This window comes from Leptopilina boulardi, unplaced genomic scaffold (assembly GCF_019393585.1).
Source record: "Leptopilina boulardi isolate dan_hultmark-lab unplaced genomic scaffold, ZJU_Lbou_2.1 LbouV2_262, whole genome shotgun sequence".
In the NCBI taxonomy this organism is placed as follows: domain Eukaryota; kingdom Metazoa; phylum Arthropoda; class Insecta; order Hymenoptera; family Figitidae; genus Leptopilina; species Leptopilina boulardi.
The window spans coordinates 811,802-836,003 of NW_026137821.1; the positions used below are offsets into that span (position 1 = coordinate 811,802).

The 24,202-nt window shown below is 30.1% G+C and overlaps 1 protein-coding gene across 1 annotated transcript; it reads left to right on the forward strand.

Annotated features, from left to right (window-relative positions):
• Positions 1–37: 37 nt before the first annotated feature.
• Positions 38–21,417, forward strand: LOC127281041 (probable cytosolic Fe-S cluster assembly factor GK14772). Its single transcript, XM_051304525.1, has 7 exons — positions 38–206; positions 10,058–10,150; positions 10,223–10,378; positions 14,711–14,981; positions 16,668–16,916; positions 20,566–20,940; positions 21,012–21,417. The coding sequence occupies exons 1-7, from the start codon at positions 141–143 to the stop codon at positions 21,251–21,253; spliced, it is 1,452 nt and encodes a 483-aa protein (XP_051160482.1). The 5' UTR covers positions 38–140; the 3' UTR covers positions 21,254–21,417.
• Positions 21,418–24,202: the final 2,785 nt, after the last annotated feature.

The following is a 24,202-nucleotide window of genomic DNA, read 5'->3' on the forward strand; positions in this document are numbered from 1 at the left end:
GTCCTTATCTATCTCATACATTTCATTCGGGGACTACATATCCAACAGATCTGTTTATGTGCAACCATGGTCAGAATATCTGTTCTTTTTAGAAAACACACACATATTTTTTTCTAAGCAGAAAGAAGTATTTATTTACAATGACGTCAAGATTTAGTGGAACTTTGCAATTAACAAATCTTGATGATTTTATTAATCCGTCACAGGTAAAGTTTAATAATTTTCCTCTTAATAGACACTGTATTTAAATAATTTTGTGATAGTATTGCGCCGAAACATTTCATGCATGTGTTCAGTCTTGTTTTGATGAGACTTTACTTTTTTTTGTCCTTGTCTTACCCACATGTTACCATAGAAACAGGTGATGGTTATAATAATTATTTTCAAATTGCCAAATAAAAAGGGAAAATTCTTTAAAACCTCATTCTGCCTTTAGTCAATGATATCTGGGGTTTTATTGATAAATTGAAAGTTGTTCGTTTTATGTGCTTTTATTTGGATTGATTTTCAATATATGTGAGGCTCCACAAGAAAAGGGAAATTAGAGGCCAAAAATGTAGGTTATGTTTTGATTTTTGGATTGAAAATAAACAAACAGGATTTTTCATATAGTTTTCAATGTCAAACATCTTTTTCAAAATTAACCCTTATTTTTAATTTTTAACCCATTATGTCCCTTTAAAAAAATTTATTTTGTTAATTTTATTTGAAAGCTGAGATTTTTTATGGCAAAACAGTATAATCCTGCTAAAAATAAAATCAGAAATCAGCTTCAAAACGTCAGGAATCCTGGCGTTTTGAAACTATTTTGATGTTTAAACGGTTTTGTTACGTAATGTAACATAAATAATATTTTATAAATTTTTATAACAAATAATAATAATTTAATATTTATATTTTAAATTAAAATTATAGTTATAAAAATTTCTTACAATTTTAAGTCTGGATTCTCATCCAATAGCTTAGGAATTGATTTTGATTATTTTATTTCTATTGAATTTTCTTATAGATAATTGAAAAATTAAGGGAATACATAAGGAGTAAAATTTGTTAGTCACAACTATATAAAGTGACGTTAACAAATTTTGGAATCAAAGGTTTAAATAATTTGGAATCACATAGGTAAAATTATACAATTTTAAAGAATAACCGCCAGCTTTAATACGGCAGTATTCTTTGGAATTGGGAAATTGTGAAAAATTTTAGATAGTGAAAGAAGTTTTCAAGAAGAAATAAAGAAAAGATAGTAATTATGATTTTAAAACTTACTTTTTTATTTATCAAAAATAATTTTCCCTAAAGATGCAAAATATATTCGATTAATCGTCCTTCCTCGATAATTTCTGATTCGGTAATAATTGTAGAAAAATCACTAAATAATTACTTTTGAAACTTGAAAATATAAAATTTGAATAAATTTATCCCACTCAAAATTTAGACTTTTTGTGGGTTGTCCCTTAAAGAAACAGATTTCCAAAAAGTAGGGATAAATCTCAAAGACAGGGAGATCTTTTATATTTTGCATCTTTTTACAATTAGATTAAATTTTTGTTATAAACAATAATAGTTTTTATTATAATTGGTTATTAACAATTATTATTTGACTTAATTTACATATCCTTTTTTGAATTTTAGTTCTACGACGATTTTTAAGAAGGGACGCATGAATATTCCCTTCATTAGACTTGACGGAATTTTCGTGGTATCAAATTAAAAATTATCGAATTTACATTCAGTAGAATTTTAAAAAAGAGATTTTATAATGAGCCTAATTTTAATAATGAAAAATTTCTATTTAACAAAATTCTGATTTTGCAAAATTTCTATTTAACTGAACTTAGATAAAGCAGATTTTCTTATATATCGAATTTTCAAATAACACAATTTCCATTTAATAAAATTGATATCAAGAAAAATTTTCATAAAAAAGAATTTTTATTTATCAGAATTGATTATTTGTCGAATTTCTATTTATCCGAATATTAACTTAAAATTATTTAAATTAACAGAATTTCCAATTAAAATAATTTCTATACAACAAAATTCTCATTTAACAAAAGTTTTATTCAAAAAATTTCTATACTATCTAATTTTTTTTAATAGTATTGTCATTTAACAGAAATTCTTGTTAGCTAAATTTTTAAGACAGAGAATTTCTATTTCACCGATACTTTATTTGACCGAAGTTTCACTTATCCGAATTTTCATTAGATAGAAATGTTTAAATGTCGAATTTCCATTTGATCGAATTTTCATATGATTATCCACTTGGTATACAAATATCAGCAGGAGTTTTAAAATCAACCAATCACAATTTTCTTAATAATTTTTAATTGGTTGATATTAAAATTCCCGCTGATATTTGTATACCAAGTGGATAATCATATGAAAATTCGATCAAATGGAAATTCGACATTTTAACATTTCTATCTAATGAAAATTCGCACAAGTGAAACTTCGGTCAAATAAAGTATCGGTGAAATAGAAATTCTCTGTCTTAAAAATTTAGCTAAGAAGAATTTCTGTTAAATGACAATACTATTTAAAAAAATTAGATAGTATAGAAATTTTTTGAATAAAACTTTTGTTAAATGAGAATTTTGTTATATAGAAATTATTTTAATTGGAAATTCTGTTAATTAAAATAATTTTAAGTTAATATTCGGATAAATAGAAATTCGACAAATAATCAATTCTGATAAATAAAAATTCTTTTTTTTGAAAATTTTTCTAGATATCAATTTTATTAAATGGAAATTGTGTTATTTGAAAATTCGATATATTAGAAAATCTGCTTTATCTAAGTTCAGTTAAATAGAAATTATACAAAATCAGAATTTTGTTAAATAGAAATTTTTCATTATTAAAATTAGGCTCATTATAAAATCACTTTTTTAATATTCTACTGAATGTAAATTCGATAATTTTTAATTTGACACCACAAAAATTCCGTCAAGTCTAATGAAGGGAATATTCATGCGTCCCTTTAAGAATAATTCATTTCTTAGATTTAATTTATTTATAATTTTCTATAATTATTGTTAATTTTAATAAATTTGTATAATAATCTAACCTAACATTCAAATTATAGTTGTAATTATTTAAAATTTTAATTATTTATAATTATTTATTGTTAAATATCAATATAATTTAATTATTGTTAAATTGTATTAAATTTTTATTGTTTATTTATTTATTTTATATTTTTTATAATTTTTATTATTAATTTTACTTATATTAATAATTTTAGACAATAATTAATTATGAATTTCGACAATTACCAGTTTTTATTAAAACTTAATATAAATTGTTGAAAAATAACGTTTTAATTATTTATTAATAATAATAATAAAATTAATTATTGAAGTTAATTGTTATTAAAAATTTATATTATTTCTAAAATATTTTATGCATTCATTCATACTATATAAGTGTGTGTGAATTTTAGTATAATATATATTTTCGGAACCTATACAAATTTTATTACAAACAGAAGGAAATCTTGGCGACAGGGACTCTCGGACATGTCGTAAGAAAAACGAAAATGAAAGAAAAAGGACCCCAGCGGTCGACATCTGGAGGATGCACTTGTAGAGTTCCGAAAAGATTTTTTTACAATTTTTTAGTTAGTTTTTTTCTTCTTTTTACTATTGTTGTTTTCTACATGGTACTATATTTAATGTTTTGTAACGAATGTAAGTAAAAAAATATGCGGATTAGCTTGCCTGAAGAGATTTCTAGTTTTAAAAAGAAAAGTTTTACATGAAGTTACAAATTATCGAAAATTTATTATTTACATTTGATAAAATAATATTTACAAACTAAAAAAAAAAGTAACATTATAACTCCATCAATTACGTTGAACGGAACGCAAGTAATTATCGAGGGGTGTTACGAGTTTTTAAAAAGAAAAGAGCGATCGCTTCGAATAACGCGTATTTCGGTCGTAAAAAAGGATTTTTATTATGTTTGGAACCATATTTAAAAGTAATAAGAAACACGAGAGAAATATTGCAATAGAGAAATAAGGATTTCTTTACGCTATCATTGAGTGAAACTCAATGATACTCTCCAAAGAATCGACTTATCTAAAAATTTTAATGAGTAAAACTCAAAAAAAATATTGAGTGATACTCAATTTACCTTCAAAATAATTGGGTGATACCCAATTACTGTGTGTTTAAAGAACAAAATAATTCTCCACATAAGAAGGTTTCAATCTAAGTGTGACTTAGATTGAATAATCGTTGTCGTCGTTATCGTCGACTCTTCGTGTTCGTGGCTATGAGTGAAGCATCTACCATGCGTTGGTCTTCAACGAAGCTCTCAATCTCTTGAATGAGGCTCTAGTCTGATGGTGATGAGTGACACTCTGCGAATGAAAATTTGGCTTTGAAACGCCGATTTATATACCCGCTCGTGGGGCGAACGATGGAGGGAGTAAACCGACAAATCTGCGCGGAGCTACTCTGATTTCGACTAGGCGACGCGCATCTTCGGAGGGGGATCTCGATAGCTCGCAGCCGTTCCGTGATGGGAGCTTAAGGCCTTTCTTTAATGAACGTGCGTTTCACCTAGTCTCTTCGTTTTACATTTTCAGTTTTAGTATAATGACCTTGATTTGTCACTTTTCGTGGTTTCTTATATCGCGAAATTTTTTATATCCTTACAGTTTATTACAATTTTTAAGCCTAGTGCACAATTTATTACAAACTATAATATTTCACTTCACAACTTAAATTCTTTTTTTTTTTTTGAAAAAAAGTTTTTTACAAAACATATTATAATTAAATTGTTGTATAAGTTTAGGTTTTTGGAATTTTTTTTAATTTGTATAGATAAATAAAGCATTGAGAAAGGTTCACATTTGGGCCGAAATGTTTGCTATAATTAAGCATTAATTATTTGGATCCTAAAGCACATTCAACAAAATCGTACTGTTTAATTTCCATTTTTTCCACCACATGGAGCATAATCTTTTTTCCTGTTCTTGTCATCAGAGCATTTATCTCTAAAGCTAATGTTGAGCAAAAGTCTACTTAATTGACCAAGTGTAGATTCTAGGAAAAATTGTTATTTCAATGTAAGTGGTGAATTTGCTCAGAAGTATACACGGAGAAAATCTGAAAGCAATGAGTATTTTATCTCATAGCACTGGCTACTGTGTAAACCAAAAAATTAAATTTCAAAACTCTGAATGTTCTTCACACAGCACTGAATGCTCTGCAGAAAATAATCACAACTTTTTTTGACAGTAAACAGAGTTTCGTTTCATATTAGTTGACAACAGATTGTTTAGAACTATAAATGTAGCAATAAATTCTTTGCTCGAAGTCGTGACTGCTTTTCTCACAGCTCTGAGTACTGTGTAGAATTATTTTTTAGAATTTAGAAAACAAAGGAACGTTTAACGTCAATTTGGATCTACTGTTATCATAGGCGAATGGCACATATAAAATTACTACTAAAATTTTCTTAAATTTATCAATAAATATTATATTTTTTTGCATTTTAATTATGCAAAAAATATATCATTTTATAACAAAGTCGTATTATTAAATTTTTTTATTATATTTGGCATTGTGCGTCGATATTTAGCACCAGTTCTCTATACTGATTAGTATTTCGCGGTAAAAGTGAAAGTCCATAGTCTGCAATTGCATCTCCGATTTTTTTTCTTTTAGTACTAATTGAGACTAGCTTTCATGAATTTTTTCATTCATTGAACTTTTTTATGGTTTTTACCATAAAAATCAAATTTTCGGGTGTTGTCACTATGATTTTCGTAATCAGCGCATCAAAATACACGTACGTAGAATTAAAAAAAACAAAAATATTTTTAAAAAATTCTAAAAATATTGTAAAAATCGTTTGCCTATTATCAGGCAAAATAATTTGAAAAAATCGATCAGTACGCCAAATGAGAAAAATGAGTTTTCATCATTAAAACTCAAAAATTTGATAGTAATATCGTTTAAAAAAAAATTTCGATTTTTTTTCAAAAATACGTTTAAAAACACACAGTTTGAAAAAAATTTTAAATTGATGCACTTTTAAAGAAGTTATAAGCATTCAAAAATAAAAAATCATGAAAATTTTAGGTTATGTTCATGGTAGTTTTTGCTTTATTAAAGATTTATTTTTAATTATTTAACATCAAAAGCATTTTTTACTGAAAATATTGCATCTAATAAATAATTAAATAATAATAGATTGTACCTAAAAATTAATCGCTTTTATTTATTTATTTTTTTTTGCGCAAGGGCAAACATGGAAATCTGCTACACCAAGGAGGGAATTGCAACTCCAAGGATCAGACCGTTCCGGAGGCGCACTCTTTTCTCCGAAGTGTGCGGGGTTGACTTACTCCTATGTAAGCCGACCGGCTAAAACCACACCCCTATTGGAACCGTTTACTCTTACTTGCGGAACTGCCGTCTGGCTTTACACTTCGCAAGTAAAACGGTTCCCTTGCCTTCACCATTTCATAGGCTGGGGGGCGGGAAAGGAGAGGAGATCAAATGTCTCCTCGCACCCCCGCACACCCCCAGCCGAGCCAAGATATCTTCCGGTCAACCTCATCTTCTGCCGTCTTTGTCTTTGGTAGACATGACCTTCAGAACGAAGGTCTCAACATGCCTCCAGGAGTCCACACTTTGGAGCATGACAGAGACCATGCTATCGGCGTTGAATCGAGTCTCAACCGCCGCAAACATAGTTTCTCTATGAATGCTCCAATGCTCGCAGGAAATTAGCGTGTGTTCAGCGTCATCCACGAGGGATTTATCGCAATACACGCATTTCGGTGCTCTTCTTATTTTAAACCGGTGGAGGTACTGGTTGAAGCAACCATGACCTGACAACACTTGTGTCAGGTAGTAACCAACTTCGACGTGCTCTCTGTCAAGCCAGGTGGTGAGGTGAGGAATCAGGCGGTACGTCCACCTTCCTTTCAATTCCTCATCCCATCCCTCTTGCCATTTTTCAACGAGTCTTTTTCTTGCCTTTCTTCGAATAGCCATCTTTAGACTATTCCTAACTTCCTGTTCTTGCGAGTTTGCTAGCTCTTTGTTAAGCATATAGACTTTCTGTCTTTCCACCGCCAATAGATCTATTGGCGGCATGCTCGCAAGAACTAGGGCGGCACTCGTTGAAACTGTCCTGTAGGCAGAGACCACTCTCCGTGCCGAAGTTCCTTCTACGGAGAGTAGGTCCTTAGAGATGCCGTGGCTCTTTAGGGCTTTATCAGCCCATGCAGGGGCAGCATACAGCTGCTTTGCTTGACCCACGGTCGCCACCAGTCGCCGTTTCTTTTCCCTGGGGCCGCCGACATTTGGCATCATCCTTGAAAAGTTTCCGATGCATTCGACGGACTCAAGTGACTTGGTGTGACAGTGTTGGGCGAAGTTTAACCTTCGATCCAACGTCACCCCCAGGTACTTAAGCTTTGTTCCCCAAGAGACTTCGGTTGTCCCAATCTGAATCTTTGGGGCTTTAAAGGCTCTCCGGTCTGTGACGAGCAAGGCCTCTATCTTCACTACGGCCATCTGAAGACCGTTGAGATCTAGCCAGCGCTTTACTCGTCTCAGACTTTCATTGACCCTTACCTCAAGGATTTCCTCGCTCCACGCAAGACACACGACAATGACGTCGTCCGCAAAGCCAACTATGAACGTATCTTCAGGTAGGTCGATTCCCAGGAGTTCGTCGTACATGACGTTCCATATGAATGGACCTACCTTTGATCCTTGGGGAGCTCCACATGTCATCTTATGTTTAAGATGGCATGCATCGCTCCTGTATTCAACCCATCTGTCGCTAAGATAGTTGTCTATCATTCGCAACAGATAGGGTGGTACCCCTTTACGTTTCAGTGCGTCTAAAGAGACGTCCCACTTCGCGGTATTGAACGCATTTCGTATGTCTATAGCAACGAGCGCACAAAATCCTTTCCTTTTGCCATCTTTGGCTTTCTTCGCCCTATTGACAACAGTGATTATTGCATCAACTGTTGACCGGCCTTTCCGAAAGCCAAATTGATTCTCAGATAGGCTATTTTCGCCTATCAGGACTTCCTGAAGTCTCTGCAGAACCAGACCCTCTAGAAATTTCCCCATCGTATCCAATAAACATATTGGTCTGAACGATGAGGCCTTGTCTAGGGGTTTCTCTCCTTTCCTAAGGAGGACCAACTTCTGTGTCTTCCAGTCGCCAAAGAACTCTCCCGCCTTTAGACATGCATTAAAGGCGTTGAGAAGAAGCTCTGAATAAACAGCGACAACCTCTTTCAAGATTTCGCTGGGTATTCCGTCATTGCCTGGCGCCTTGCCATTTCTCAACGTCTTTGCTACTTTTTTCAACTCTTCAAGCGTGAAGAGTTCCTCTTTGCGTACTACACATTCAGTAAAGTCCTCCCTTTGGATTAGTTCCGCGTAGGGGAAAAGCGTCTTTATAATTTCCAGGACCCAAATCGGATCGTCCAGACCGGGGATTTTCTGCCTTGGCACCAATTTCTTGGTGACAATCTTAAAGGCCAATCCCCATGGGTCCCTTTCTGATTCTCCGATTAGGTCCTGCCAGCAACGGCGTTGGCTAGTACGTACTGCCCTTTTGAAAATCAGCCTGGCTTTATGCCATTTTTCTCGCAGCTCGGAGTCTCCCTTTGAATGGGTGTATTTTCTCCTAGCTGCGTGGCTTTTTCTTCTCAGGCAGGCTAGTTTCTCGCTCCACAAGTACATAGAACCTTTTCCTGTTCTTCTTGTCTGCCGGCGAGGCATAGCGTGGTTGCAAGCATACGGTGAGATTGTTTTTAGAATATTTACAGTTTTCCGGATTTTCTGGGATTCCTCTGCTCCTGGGTACCGTGAGACGTGCGTTTCTGTTATTTAAATGTTTTGAGTAAACTATAGTCCAATTTTCAGTCGGTATGAAATGAGAAGGTCTATTTGGTCGCTAGCTCCCGGACCATCATCTGATAAATTTGTCTCTTCACCAATGGTCCATGGTTGAATGAGCCATGCTGAAAGATTTTATATTCCCACAAAGCATACAATTAATAATGTGAAAATAGTAAATATTTGAAAATTATTTTTACTAAGACTAAATAAAGAACAGCAATTTTTTATTAATGTCATGATTTTCAAGAAAAACTTAACTTGATAAAAGAATTTAGAAATTTTGACTTATGTTTCTTATAATCAGTTTAAAATTTTTCAATTTGTTCGATAATGTACGCATAAAATACATTTTTTAAAATTATATTATCACATCACTTTCTTCCGCACACATAGAACTGAGCTTAAAATTGAGTAAGTACTTTTGTAACTTAAAAGCAGCTGGTGATATAAATCACCTATTTTCGACATTTTTTAATATAACAATCATATAACGCAAAATTAAACCGAGACCAATCCAATACAGAAAGCAACGTGCTTTTATTTTGATTCTGGAAAGAATGTATTTTTAAATTGAACCGTAAAAAACTCGAATGACCTGCGCGAACATAGTGCGCAAGGCAGTGGCGCGAGATTTTAAAGCACAATCAAAATATTTTGTATAAAAAAATTATTTTTCTTATAGAAATAACTATATTTAGTGAGGGTTAGACTGATTTTTGTGTCTTTAAATCACCGTGAACTATTTGTTTTATCACATTTAAAAATCAGTACAAGTTAGGGGTGGCTTTTGGGGGTGAGGCCGATGGATCAGAATACTTGGATATTATTTTGAAGAGAATAGGAAAATTTTTTTTAGTCGTAAACCATTGTGTACTTGAGGTTTTTATGGATTTACCAATTTTAAACATTTAGGGATGGCTTTTTACCCTTTATTTTATAATAGTTTATTGTTAATTATTATAGATATTGTATTTTAAAGTGTATTTGAAGATTTTCTATTAGGTCTCTATATCAATCTGAAAATTGCATATAAATAATTTTTTCTACTTTCCCTCACAGTTTCTGTTTGTGCCTTTTTGAATAATTTTCTTTATTTATTTTATTTGTGAATTAGTATTGACAAAGTCGTAGGATCTTAATTAAATGAACTTTTTTTACAGGAATGCATAAAACCAGTGGAAATTAAAAAGGCTAATGTAAAAACAGGGTCAAAAATTGAAATTCAAGAAGATGGTTACGTAGAGATAGATGAGGTTAACAATATTTGAGAAAACATTGCCAAGTTTATGAAATCTTTTTCATAACAATACTTTGTTTATTATTAGAAAGGAGACAGTAAGCAGCTGGAAAAGGTGGGCATTACACTTGCTGATTGTTTAGCTTGCAGCGGCTGTATTACATCTGCTGAAAGTGTACTTATAACACAACAGAGTCAGGAAGAAATATTACGCGTCTTTGAAGAAAAGAAGAATCAACAACAGGTAGTTTTTTCAGTTCTAATTAGGTTGCTTTGAAAAAATATATGCAATTTTTGAAAAAGTACATAATTGTCAAATTTCAATATCGAACACGGAGAGAAATAGGTGGTACGGCGTACTATCTAGATAGTACCAGGTACCATATTTGATCTTACATATACGGACAGCCAGGGTTGCGTACGTAATATACTTGACGTAAATTACATGGTTTTTTACATGTATATTACGTATGTAATTTACGTGCTTAGTTTTTTACGTAATTTACTTTTTCAAAATGGCCGCTTAAACTCCGTGATCCTGAAAATAAAATTGAGTGGCACAATTGTATTTAAACATTTAATATAATAATTAAAATAAATATGATCAATAACAATAGTTTTGTTAATCAAAAGAATTTCATATATTTTAAATATAGTAAAATAATATATGAAATAAGTATACTTTATTTAAATTATAGGTTATGTAATTTTTGCATGGATTTAATCATATTCAAGTTGTTGATTGTCAGCAACTAAATTTTTTTTGATGAAACATATAATCTAAAAATGATTGTTAATAATAAAGTTTACATACCTATGGCCTAAAAGACGATCATAACCAGTGTTTTGCACTATTTTGTCGCATAATAAACATTTCGCATTGGTTACTCCTTTTTCATCAGTTTTCAAGCGTGAAAATTTTAAACTTTGCTAAGGAATTGCTTGGCGTTTTCGATTTTGTGGATTCATATCCATATACTTATTTTTTAAAAGTTTTAAAATAATTAATTTGTTGCTTTTCTGTGATACTAATATTTGTTTACATATTTTTTATTGATCGCCAGACCGCCGCCATATTTTTTTACATTTATTACAGGTTTTTTACGTATATTACATTTTTTACGTAATATACGTCAAAAACCTCGAGTGACGCGTCACTGTGCAACCCTGCGGACAGCAATCTAGATTCTATCAATTACTATCTAGATTGTACGGAGCAACATCGTGATTGTAGTGGGAAACATAACTATACTTTTTTAACATCTTTGATAGTACTGAGTAGCATAATGATGATACCGGATAAAGTCTACTTTTACTTTTTTTTATCTCACCATTTATTTCTCTCCGTGAAACTGTAAAGAAATTGAGTTTGTTTCAAAATCGAAGTCATATTTAAATTGTGTTATTTCAATAATTTTTAAGTATTCATACCACCTAACTCGACCGACAAATACACTATTTTGTAGAATTTTTTTACGATCTTTATAGAATTCATTCATCTGAATCTTCTTGTCTTTATATACTGCTTTCCCATATACACAGTTGTCTAAAAGACTTAAAGAACCCCAAAATTCACAATATTGACAGATTCTTCTTCCCGTCCGCTCACAGGTTCTTCGAGAAATATGTTACAAAATTATCATGGTGCAATGGCTATTTTGAGAAAATTTAGGAAACCAGATCTACTTATTACGATTAATGAATTTTTTTTGGCTCAATAAAATTATTGTTGAGAATATTTACTAGGATTTCTGCCAAAAAAATTCTGATAACTCGTTTTAATAAAATTTGCATTTAATTTTAATTTTTTACTAGCACATGAAATGTGCCTGCAGACTCTCAAAAAAACCTTTAATTTTTAAGTAACTACTAATAAATATAACTGTATTTATGATTGTCTATTAATTTCTGATTTATTTACGCTTTCCCATGTCATAGAAAATGCAATTTTCAATAGTTTATTAAATTCATTTGCTTTCTTTTTATTTTTCCGTATTTATGCTCCTTCTAAATTTCCAGAATATTTAACGATTACATTTAACAAATCTTGAATTTATAATTTCCTTTAATATCCCTTCACAATATGCCAAGAATCTTTAATTTTAATATTTAACAGAAATTTAAATCCAATATTCAGCCAACCTCTGTGACTGACCTTTATTATGCGCGGACATTTAAATATTAACTCATCCTCGTTTGGACCTCGCGACTCAAGTTCCCGAACCTCGTCAAGCGAGGTTCAGTCAAGGTTCAAGGAAGTTTCGGTGCTGTCCGGGATGGTTAAGACGTAAAAGATTTTTTAATGTCATTGGAAGCAGGGTCCTTTAGTCCGAGTAAAGTTGAACTGTTTCATCTCCGTTTACTGTTAATAGTAGTTAAGGGTGCTACAAGTTTTGAACATTTCGTACAGTTGATAACAGGGTACATGTAGCTTTTCGAAATGCATGTTTGGCGTTAGGTCTTATCGAAGATGATGGAGAATGAGATCTAGCTTCAACTGAAGGAGAAGTATGGATGGTGCTCCGTCAATTAAGATATTCATTTGTAAGCATTTTAATATACTGTCATCTAGTTAACCCAAATGAACTATGGGAGAAGTTCAAAGATACGTAGTTGCAAGATTTTTAACAAAATTAGGCATCTCCTGAAGCTGATGAAAGAGCATATATTGAAATATGTAATTTTCTTCGTCATGAAGGATCTGATATTCCAAATTTTAAGGAAATGTCACAATTAAATGATTTAAATATTGTAGATAATGATATTACTAACGAAATTTCATTGCAGCAGTATAAACCCTGGTAAAAAAAAGTCGAATTGATTTCGTATCAAATTCGGAGAGATTAGACTGGGTAAGTGGGAAAACTTTATGAAATAATTACGCAAGTGATCCGCATTAGTTTTAAATCAGACTGAAAAAAACGACAAATCCAAAATCGGACCGCATTAATCTGGACTGACTATGAATCAGTCCGAAACAATCCAAATACAGATCCGAAAAAAACTAATCAGCAATTAATAAGGAAAAATGAACCGATAGTATAGCTCGGGCGGTGAAGCGCCTTGGCTTGCGGTCGCCGAGGTTAAGCACAGCTACAATCGAGATATACTAAGCGGGAGGTTTGACGTCGAGGATATGTTTGTGCATTTGGATGACTAATTAAATGTACATTCATGACTCGACTGTCAATAAACCGACTGTATTCAGTAGAGGTTTTCCGTAGTTTCCCTCTACTCTGATCAAGAAAGGGTCAGGCAAATGCGAATACTTCTAATAAAAGTCGGCTACGGACCGCAATTTGGGCAAGTTTTTTCTACTTTTTTTTATTTTCTCGAAAAATCAGTAAAACTATTGTTTTCCTTACTAAAAAACTAATAAAAATCACTATATATAATTAGTTTTATGTCAAATAGAAACCTTTTTACACAAGTTTCAATTTGGGGGCGTTAGAGACCCCAGCTACTCTTTAGAGGGTGAGAAAATTCAGTTACTCCTTCTGGGGTTAAATATTCTGACAACTGCAAATTTGGAAAGTTAAATATTTTGACAACTGGAATTTCGTCAAGTTCAAATTTTCTGGCAATCGCAAATTGGGAAGTTAAATATTATGACAAATGGCGAGTCAGGAAGTTAAATATTCGGATAGATAGAAATTTGTAAATTTCAATATTCTGACAAATGTAAATTCGGAAAGTTAGGTATTATGGCAAATGAAAATTTGGGAAGTTAATTATTCTGACAAATAAAGATTCATAAAGTTAAATATTCTGAAAATGGAATGTTTGAAAGTTAAATATTCTAACAAATTTAGATTCGGGAATTTAAACATTCTGACTAGTGGAGTTTTTGGGAATTAAGTATTCTGATCAGTGGATTTTCGGTTACATAAGTATTCGGAGAAATAAGTTTTTGACATTTGGATATTCTGTCCTTTACCTTTACACTTATGTATGCACATGTGCCCTCCTTGTGGTTGGGAACTCAACTTCACTATTAGTATAGCACATTTCTGACATTGCGTGATTTTGTCTACTTTCTCTCTCTTCGCCGGGCGACTATACTACGATACTCTATCGTTACAAAATTCTGGAACGTTACACTTCAATCGCTCCTTATGCTCATAATAATAGCTCTAAAATCGATCACGTAAAACGTGATTACGGCAAACATAATCATATCGAAACTACTTTACATTATGTTTCTACTTTATCGATATCGAATTGTACATTTTTAAAAATGACAAGTGTTTCATAGGTCCCTAGTCTCCCTTATTGTATGCATTTTTGTAGTTTTATTACTGAAAAACATAAACTAGCCACCACACCCCATCTTTTTTGAAAATTGTGATTTTGACAACTTTTATTTCGGCTGCTAAATAAATCTATAATCTAAATAAGTATAACTTTATCTACGTATAAAAGTAGCAGCAAAAAGCTGCCTATTTCAATAAGCCTTACAGACTACTGTGATATGGTCCGATTCTATTTTATAAAAAATCGTTTTAAAATCTGACTCCTTCAAGAACTCAACTATATTCATATCTAAGGATATTATACTACTGAATATTTATTACAGTTGGGAGACGGAAATATATCCAAACATATTGTTGTAAGCTTATCAATTCAACCAATTCTTTCATTAGCCGAACGATATAAGCTGGAACCAAAAGAGGCGGTCCTTAAGTTAGCTGGTTATTTCACACAACTTGGAGCAGATGCTATTTTGGACATGACGGTTGCTGACGACTTTGCTCTTATAGAATCAGCTAAAGAATTTATTGATAGGTATAAATCCTTTCAAGAAGGAGATCAACATCAATTGCCAATGTTATCGTCCTCATGTCCAGGTAATATTTTTAATCTATCACTGGTCGTTTATACACTATTGTTGGGAATTGTGTTTTTTTATTTCTCTGACAAAAATTAATATTTTTAACGTTCTTGGGCTTATTGGAATGGTATTTTGTTAGACAATTCAAATTATTAAAAATAATTCATGTGTACGTTCTTCCTTAGCGTATGAAAACCGTGAAAGTTGGGTCAAAAAATGTTGAAAAATTAAAATTCAATTCTACAACAAAATATAATGTTTCAACTCAAGTAAATAGATAATCTTAAACTTCTCTGATTAGTTTAAGTAAATTTAAGATTTACACATTTTACTGATCATTTTTGTCATTTAAATATTAATTATAATAATTTTTCGACATTTTTTGACCCAACAACACTGAAAAATTTTCTTAAATATCTTATTGAAAAATTAACATATTCTCTTTGTTAAGGTGCTATTTCTTTTCGAATTTTATTAGTTTTTAGAAAATAAAAAAGAAAGAATTTTAGAATTACTATTTTTTAAGATTTAAGCCGTCTTATAGTCATTAAAAAAGCAGCGGTCGCACAATTCCCGACGGTAGTGTATGTTATTTCCTTTTTTGAAAGATACGCCTAGTAACAGGTGTTTTGGAGAAATCTTTCTCACCGCAAGGCACAGTTTCCACATTTATTAATATTTTTGGTTTTTTATACTCGTTACAAGTACTTTAAGGGGTAAGACCACTATAGAATTTTCAAAAAACTGAAATTTTTTTAATGGCTTAAAAAATGCTTTGTTACTTGTAGAATATGAGGAAAAATTTTGTATATCGATTCGAATTTTTTTTATTTAAATTTCTCGTTCTTTACCAGGCCGTGTTAGGCTTTGTTAAATATATGTCACCTCACGGAGAGAAATAGATGGTACGGGGTACAATCTAGATAGTACCAGGTACCATATTTGATCTTACATATACGGACATATCTAGATTCTGTCAGTTACTATCCAGATTGTACGGAGTAACATCTTGATTATAGTGGGTAACATAACCATATTTTTTGTAACATCTTTGATAGTACCGAGTAGCATAATGATGGTACCGGATAACATCTACTTTTAACCATCTTAAGATCATATGTTCTTACCATCTATTTCTCTCCGTACTGCACTAACTTGCTATATGCTCGTCAGATTCAGCATAATTCCTTACTATTTAGCTTCTAACAACATTCCTCACAGAAATACGTTGTCAATTTTCAATAAGTTAAAATTTCGATTTTTTAGTCAAAAATTTGAATTTTAACTTTGAAAGCTCACCAATTTAACAAAAATAAATATTTTTAAAATCGGCTATGTATTTCTGTAGCTATAGTAATGTAAATTAATAAAAAAAAATTATTTTGTCACAGATCCATTTTTTAATATTGAGTAGTGCTTACAGTGGAAGTAAAAAAAAATCTATCTCATAAGAACGACTCTCAAGACGAAAGGTTATAACTACTTTCAATAAAAAATATATTTTTAAATACTTTAAAACATGCCTAAAAACATCCCCAAAATGAAAAAAAATTCGCAAAGAAACGTTGAATTTTTGCTGTCTACAGTGGCTTAATCCCTTAAAACATATTCTATTTGACACAATTTACATAATTTTAATAATACTTCAAAGAAATTACTAAAAAAGTTATAAAAATTTGACAATTTTATTTTTTATTTTCAGGTTGGGTTTGCTATGCTGAAAAAACTCATGGAAATTTTATATTACCGTACATCAGTGTGACCAAATCTCCACAACAAATTATGGGATCACTAGTGAAATATCATTATGGACAATTAAAAAATCTTCCTCCAGAAAATATTTATCATATAACAGTAATGCCTTGTTATGACAAAAAGCTAGAGGCTTCCAGGCAAGACTTTTATAATAAGCTGAAAGAAACCAGAGATGTGGACTGCGTCATTACAACAAGTATGTAATATAAACAAAATTATTTTATATTATCCAATAAAGACATATGTTTACTAAAGTGACTTAATTTTGTAAGGGTATGCTCTACTTTAGAGAAAAATATATTGGTAATTCGTTAATATAAATTTATGACTTTAAAATTAATAAATATATGTTATTTTAAAATTTTTTGCACTTCTATTGTAAAGTTATGTAACTCTGTCGTATTTCTTATTCCTTATACCTTGTGGGAGTGACACCTTTGAGGTCTATTTTTAATCTGTTTTTCATGAATTTTTTTAAGACACAGGAATAAAGTAAACAAAATTTGGTTTCGAGGACTTTATTTGTTAAATTTTTAAGTTAACGAAAATATATTTATACTTTAAAAACGTTTCAATTTGATGTTTCAATTTTTCTTCTCAAAGGTTCAAAGAATGACATTAAAAGAATTTTTTTATAAAATTTTTTTATTTATTATTGTTTAACCTCTTCACTTTTTGAGAAAAATACAGCATAAATTATCAAAAATGCCCAGCAAATCCAGTTCAACGAATTTTCATGAAACATACTATACAAGGGTTTTTGGGGTCGCTGATCACGAATTCGACATTAGTTTTTCGAAATTTAGAATTGCGGATCCAAAATGGCAGACAATTTTTTTTAATAGTATATAACCCTTTCTTTTATGTATATCAAGTTTTAAGGAAATAAAAAAAATTATGTAATTAAAAAGAACAAAAAAATAATGAAGATGTGGTACTAACCCCTTAAAAATAAAAAGAATGCTTTTTACATCATATATATTTATAATTTTTAGAGATTGCAATAATTTTCAACGTAATACCGTCAATGAATGTATTCGTTCGCTCAAATGTTTCAAACAGTTACCGCGGTGCGGTATGAGTCGACCGCTTCGCTGCGCGCGCAGACATAAAATCTTTGATATTTAATATCTCGAAAACAAAAAAATCGGCATTCTGAAAATTTATATACAGATCGGAAAAAACCTCAGCTTTTGTTTGCAATTATTTAATTAAAGAAAACGGACCGATTTTAGTGAAAATAGCAAATTTATGTTTAATTATAGAACATCAGGGTCAAAATTCACCATTGGAAAGAGCATGAAAAAACCTTCAAAAAATATACCTGCTAAAATTTTTTTATTGCATTTATAGACAACAAAAATTTAATTAGTAGGCTGTGTCAGGGAAAACTGATAGAATTGACCCCCCTCTATCTCTTAAAAAATTTCAAAAAAGTCAAAAATTTTTTTAGGTATATTTTACTATCAGGTAGGACAACAATTTCCCCAAGTTTCACTTTTTTTCGAGAAATTAATTTTTCAACTTAGGACATTACACGTAAAATGCCTCATATATATATAAAAAACGTAATGCAAATGCGGGCTGCTCGCGCAGTTTTAGATGAGTGTAAAATCAGCATCAAAGCTGCGAGCCCCCCGCGCGAAGCGCTGATGATGGTAGCGGGCAGACTTTTTTTATTACAGTTTATTTAACAAAAATAATAAATTTATATCTGGAAAAAAATTTTGTTTTGCGTTTGATTTTTAAGTAAAGATAAATAATTAATGCTCAATAAAAACGAGTTAGTCTTTTCGTTTGAATTCGTTTGCACAAATTGGTGCAAATTGAATATGTAAAGAGCTTAAGTGAATTTCTCTATTTACCAAAAAACTTAAATTTTTTTAATTTCCCTGAATCCATTTTCGTTTGCGTTAAATTATTTAATTATATAATTAAAATATACAGGGTGTTCAAAAAGTATGGAAAATTGCAAATATCTCGAAAAGTACGCATTTTCGTGATACTTCGTTTTTTACTGTCGAGTCCCGAGCCCAATGTTTGGAGTTGAAAAATTTGGATCTTTTTGTTGGGAACAACTTTTGTGTTGAACATTTTTTACGAAAATGCGTACTTTTCGAGATATTTGCAAGTTTCCATACTTTTTGAACACTCTGTATATATTTACGGTAACAGTTGACAAGAAATTATGATTCTTATAATTGTTATTCCAATTGTGTGCCTCAACGCAACAGTGAAATCAAATACACTGAAAGAAATTTCATAGGAAAAAATAACAAAATGCGTATTACATTTTAATATATTCTTTTAGAATTTAGGGAAAAGTGTACTTTTTATTAAAATTCAATATACTTTATATTAAAGTTCCAACTTAAAATCTTTTTTGAAATATTAATAATTATTGTAGAAAGAACGTAAAAAGATTACCAATATTTGAAAATATTATATTAAATTCTCATAGAGTTGTTGCATTATATGGAATGTAGCGTTCTAATATTTGTAAAACTTTATACGAAAAATTGAGAATGTCGGAAGAAAAGGGAAAAAAAGCGGAAACTGTCGGACGTTTCCGTTAATTCTCGGGAGGAAGAGGAGTGAGACTAGGAACAACACATTCACACTTACGATACAGGTTAATACACATACTAATGAACACGCACGTTCATTTCGCTTATACATAGACATTACACGATCGCAACGAAACCTACACTTACAATTCTATACGCATAACGATAAATTTCGCTGGGGGTCGGCATATATCGTTTTCTTATATACTAACTACTGAATATTTTTACCACTTGCGAGAAAGAAGTTTACTTATAATAACTTAATAATAAAAAATAGTTTACTAGTGCCAATGGTGTAATTTTATAGAGGTTACGCTGGGTTCATTTTTATTATTAATTGTTTATATAGATTTTCCTTTTTTTTCAGATTAAAAATTATGATTGTTATAAAAATTTTTATTGCAAATAAAAATTAAATAATTGTAAAGATGACATCAAAAAATAAAAATTAATAAAAATAATAATAAATTTAATAATTAATAATAAATTTATTATTATTAAATAACTTTAATAAAACATTTTTTATAAATTGAAAATAAATTAGGTACGTTCTGCTGGTTAACAACACTTTCGAAAATCGGATCAAGTCGTAGAAGTTCGAGTAGGACACGAAGCCGCAAACAGACAGAACTTCGGTTAAATTCGTAGTCTCTCGGGAAAATCCGTGACTTTTAATATAAAGTTTTACAAAATGTGAAATAAGTATACGGATATATGTTATTTTTCTTACTATTTTGTGAAATTATTTATTATAATATTTAGTATTCTGTGAATTCATAAAGAAAATACTAATTTTTAAAATAAATATACTAATTCTTATTTCTTAAAATAATAGTTACTCTTAAATTCATTATATATTTTCATAAAAACTGTAATAGTAATCAATATAGGTGCACTTTTTCCCTAAATTGTAACATTTATATTAAACTCTAATATGAGTTTAATAATTAGTAGTATGAATTTTCTTTCAGTGTAGAAAATATTACCAAAACCCAAAGATGTGTTCAAAAGTACCTGAAGTTATTATCTAGAAAACAGTTCAAAATTTCTGTTAATACCAAAAAGTGCTCAAAATTTTTTAATATTAACATATTACTGTGTCATTGAAAAAAGGATGTCTCATTGTCGAGCACTTTTTGCCCTATTGTAAAATTTTTTCCATACGTAAGAACAGAGAGTCTGTCCTTTCTGGTGTTGAAGGGTTAATATTGAACAATAACTTTCGTGACCTATTTTAAATGAAATAATTTAAGATTTTATTCTTTCTCTATTTTATAGTCGAAATTGAACAAATGTTGCAACAAGAGGGAATTTCTTTACAATCTGTGAAACTTGGTGAAATTCAGAAACCATTCGAAATAAGTGAACATAAGGATTACAATCTGTTGTCTCATGAAGGTTCCAGTTCAGGTGGTTATGCAGACTTTATTTTCCGTTATGCAGCCAAGCATTTATTTCAAGTACATGATGCCGAATTGAAATTAAAAGCATTAAGAAATCCTGACTTTCAAGAAGGTGTTTTAGAGAAAGACGGAAAAATTCTGCTGAAATTTGCTATTGCCAATGGGTTTAGAAATATACAAAACTTGGTGCAAAAGCTAAAAAAGGGAAAATCTAATTATCATTACGTTGAAGTAATGGCATGTCCTTCTGGTGAGTAAATAACGTTTTTTAATAGTTTTATATACTATAACATTAATAATAAGTACACACTTTCTTTCTAGGATGTCTTAATGGTGGAGCGCAAATAAGAGCGCAGAACAGTTCACAACCTCGACAATTAATTACAAAAATTGAAGAAGCCTACCAAAAACTACCGCGAAGTATTCCCGAAAAAAACCCGGTTATATTAGATTTGTATAAAATTTGGCTAGAAGGTGAATATTCAGATAAAGCAAGTGCATTTTTTCACACTCAATATCATGAAATAGAAAAAGTAAATACAGCCCTTAATATAAAATGGTAACTTATTTTCAATGTTCTTTGGCAATAAATAATTTGTAAATAGAAATTTGTATTTAAGAAAACAATTTAACCCTATTTATTAGCTCAATATTTTCTCTCCGTGTATCTACATTATTTCGATGTTACTGTACAAAGTATGTAAATACACATAAAATTCTAGGTGCAGGCTTCGAATTTACCTTCATCCAGAAGTCTACCTGTATGTTATTAAAAATATAAATTTTATTATTTTTTTCTTCCTAAATGACTTAAAATCCGACAAACAAATTAACGTTTTAAGGGGGTACATGGGTCAAACAAAAAAAAATTCAACTTTTTTTTCTTTTTTATTTGATAGTATAACCTGTCAAGAATATTTTAAATAATAACGAAGAAGATATCGATCACATTTTATCTCTTTAACATTTATTATGTTAAATCTTTATTAACTATAATGTTGAATTAAAACATGTACATGATTGCAACGTCAAACAGTATTCAACTATATCAAAAAGTTTAAATATAGGGGAGACAAGGGAGTTGTGCTCCAGGTTTTGTTTTTCGATCAAAACTATTACATAACTTTTTTTCACTACTAGCGCCGCCGACGGCCGCAAGCGGCCGTCTTCGTTGCTTCTGTTCCTTTTTCAATTTCCATTTTATTCATTCCATTTTAAAAAATGATTTAATTTCATCTTGTGTTTTTTATTTCAATATCGATTCAAAATGTAAAAAAAATTATGAATGTGAAATAAGAGAGATTGATTTACGCTATAATCTCTCTTGCACTAATGATTTTCTGCTTTTTTTATTTATTTTAAATTATACTCATCTTTATGCTACTCCGTACTAATATACTTATAATTGTTTATAGTCTGTTGATTAAATACTTTATTAATGGATTTTATTTAAGGGTTCTATTTTATAAACTTTTTGGATAAATAATTTAAATTTCTGATAAATTGTAAAGTATAATGTAAATATAGAGAAAAGAAATTTTTCAGTCTCACAAAGTAGTCACAGAAATGGTTAATTTAAAAAATTACATTCTGTAAATCATAAATTCAAAAAAAAATTTCTTTAAAAACAATATGAATAAATTTAATATATTATATAAATTTTTTAAGAAATTTGTATTTTAAATTTATCTAATCGAATTTTAATAGTTTTTTTTAATTTAACAATTTAAATAAAAAAAACTAAAAAATATTTTTCTATCAAAATAATATGATTATTTTATTTTTAAAACATTAAAATATATTAACTGTTTCATGTTTAATTTTATTTATATATCATGTTTTTAATTTTGATTAAATAGGAATATTATTTGAAATTATTAACATCATTAAAAAATTGAAATTTTACTACTTAAATAAATAAATTTTTTTTTATATATTCAATGTCTTTTTTCTTGTAGGAAAATATATTAAGTTGAATTACACATTTCAAAATAAACGCGCGCAATTTTTTGCAGCCAATCGAGTGATTTCAATTTAGTAGGTTATGTTTCTTTACGTCATTAGAATCACAGAAACTTCTTTCAGTCAGATTTTAATAATTCTCATTATTAGTGAAATAGTAATATTTATATTTACGTTTTTAATAAAGTGTAATTAAGTGTTAACGAAAAACGAAAGTCGCCTTTTTTATTTATGTATTTTACTTTCTCAATGTTTATCCTTATTTCAATTCCTTATTTCGATATCTTATTTCGATTGCTTATTTCGATTGCTTATTTCGATTCCTTATTTCGATTCCTTATTTCGAGCGCATGCCTCAATGTCTTTTTTAAGAAAGGATTCTATTATATATAGAACTTTTAGTACACGTAAAACACAAATTTTGGCATAATTGATTAATTAAAATTCAAAACGGAAATAGAAATTTTGCTTGTTTTTCGAAAATACTGGTTTTATGACTTTCTTAAAAATAATTGAACTAGTAATTTCATTTACAGTGAATACAGATGTAAAAAATCTCATTTCACTAAAGAACAATATTTAAATTCCATAAAACATTCTAATTATTCATAAATAATGCAAAATAAAAATAGAGAATGCGTATTAGGATTAAAAACTGTTAAATATGATGTGAGGCACAACTCCCCACTAACGCTGGAGCACAACTCCCCATTTTCTACCTTTTTAAAATACTCATGGAATAATTAATACATCGAATCCCAGTATGCAAAAACCATGTTTTAACCATGTTTTAAGAACGTTTCATGTCTGCCAAATAATGTTCTGGAACACAATTTGAACATCCATGTTCTTAAAATGTTCCAGAACATTATTTGGCGGACATGAAACGTTCTAAAAACACCCTTAAGGATGTTTTTAAACATTTTTAGAACGAACATGGTTTTTTTGCCCTCTGGGATGTTTATGCGTGTTAGGGACGGAATTTCCGTCACTTTATAATTTTTTTGCTTTAATTTAATTATAATTTTTATCCGAATATTTATTATATTATAAAACACAACACACACTATTATTCCCATTGTGCATAGTTTAATTATTGTTTCGAAATCATTTAATAATTATGCCAAAAGTCTTTTCTTATGAATTATTTGTAAAAAGTATTGTTAATTCGCTAAGAAGTTACAAAACAATAACATGATTTAAACTATCATTATATCATTTTTAAATGTGGATCTTCAATATATAATAGTTATTAAATCCATTGTGAAGATTAAGTAATATTAATGAAAATCATTAAGTAGAACAGGTGATTGAATGGATCTCGACCTGATTAAAGTGCAACTTAGTCAAAGTTGCATGGAAACAAGAAGTTGTTGATTACAAAATCGGCACTCACATTACGTAAATAGGTTATGATCATTGTCACCAGTTTTATTGTCTCAACAAGTTTAAATACTCCTCTCCGCAAAGCGAAGGCATCCAGTGGAGTTCAAGTGTTCAGTATCATTTCCCGCAGAGCGGATGTTGTGTTGATTTTCGCAAAAAGCGAA

Bases quoted from the DNA above. Each gene is read 5' to 3' on its own strand.
- LOC127281041 (XM_051304525.1), top strand. From the start codon at position 141: ATGACGTCAAGATTTAGTGGAACTTTGCAATTAACAAATCTTGATGAT. The intron at 16,917-20,565 runs GTATGTAATATA...TCTATTTTATAG, and splicing joins GGACTGCGTCATTACAACAA to TCGAAATTGAACAAATGTTG. The intron at 20,941-21,011 runs GTGAGTAAATAA...CTTTCTTTCTAG, and splicing joins AGTAATGGCATGTCCTTCTG to GATGTCTTAATGGTGGAGCG.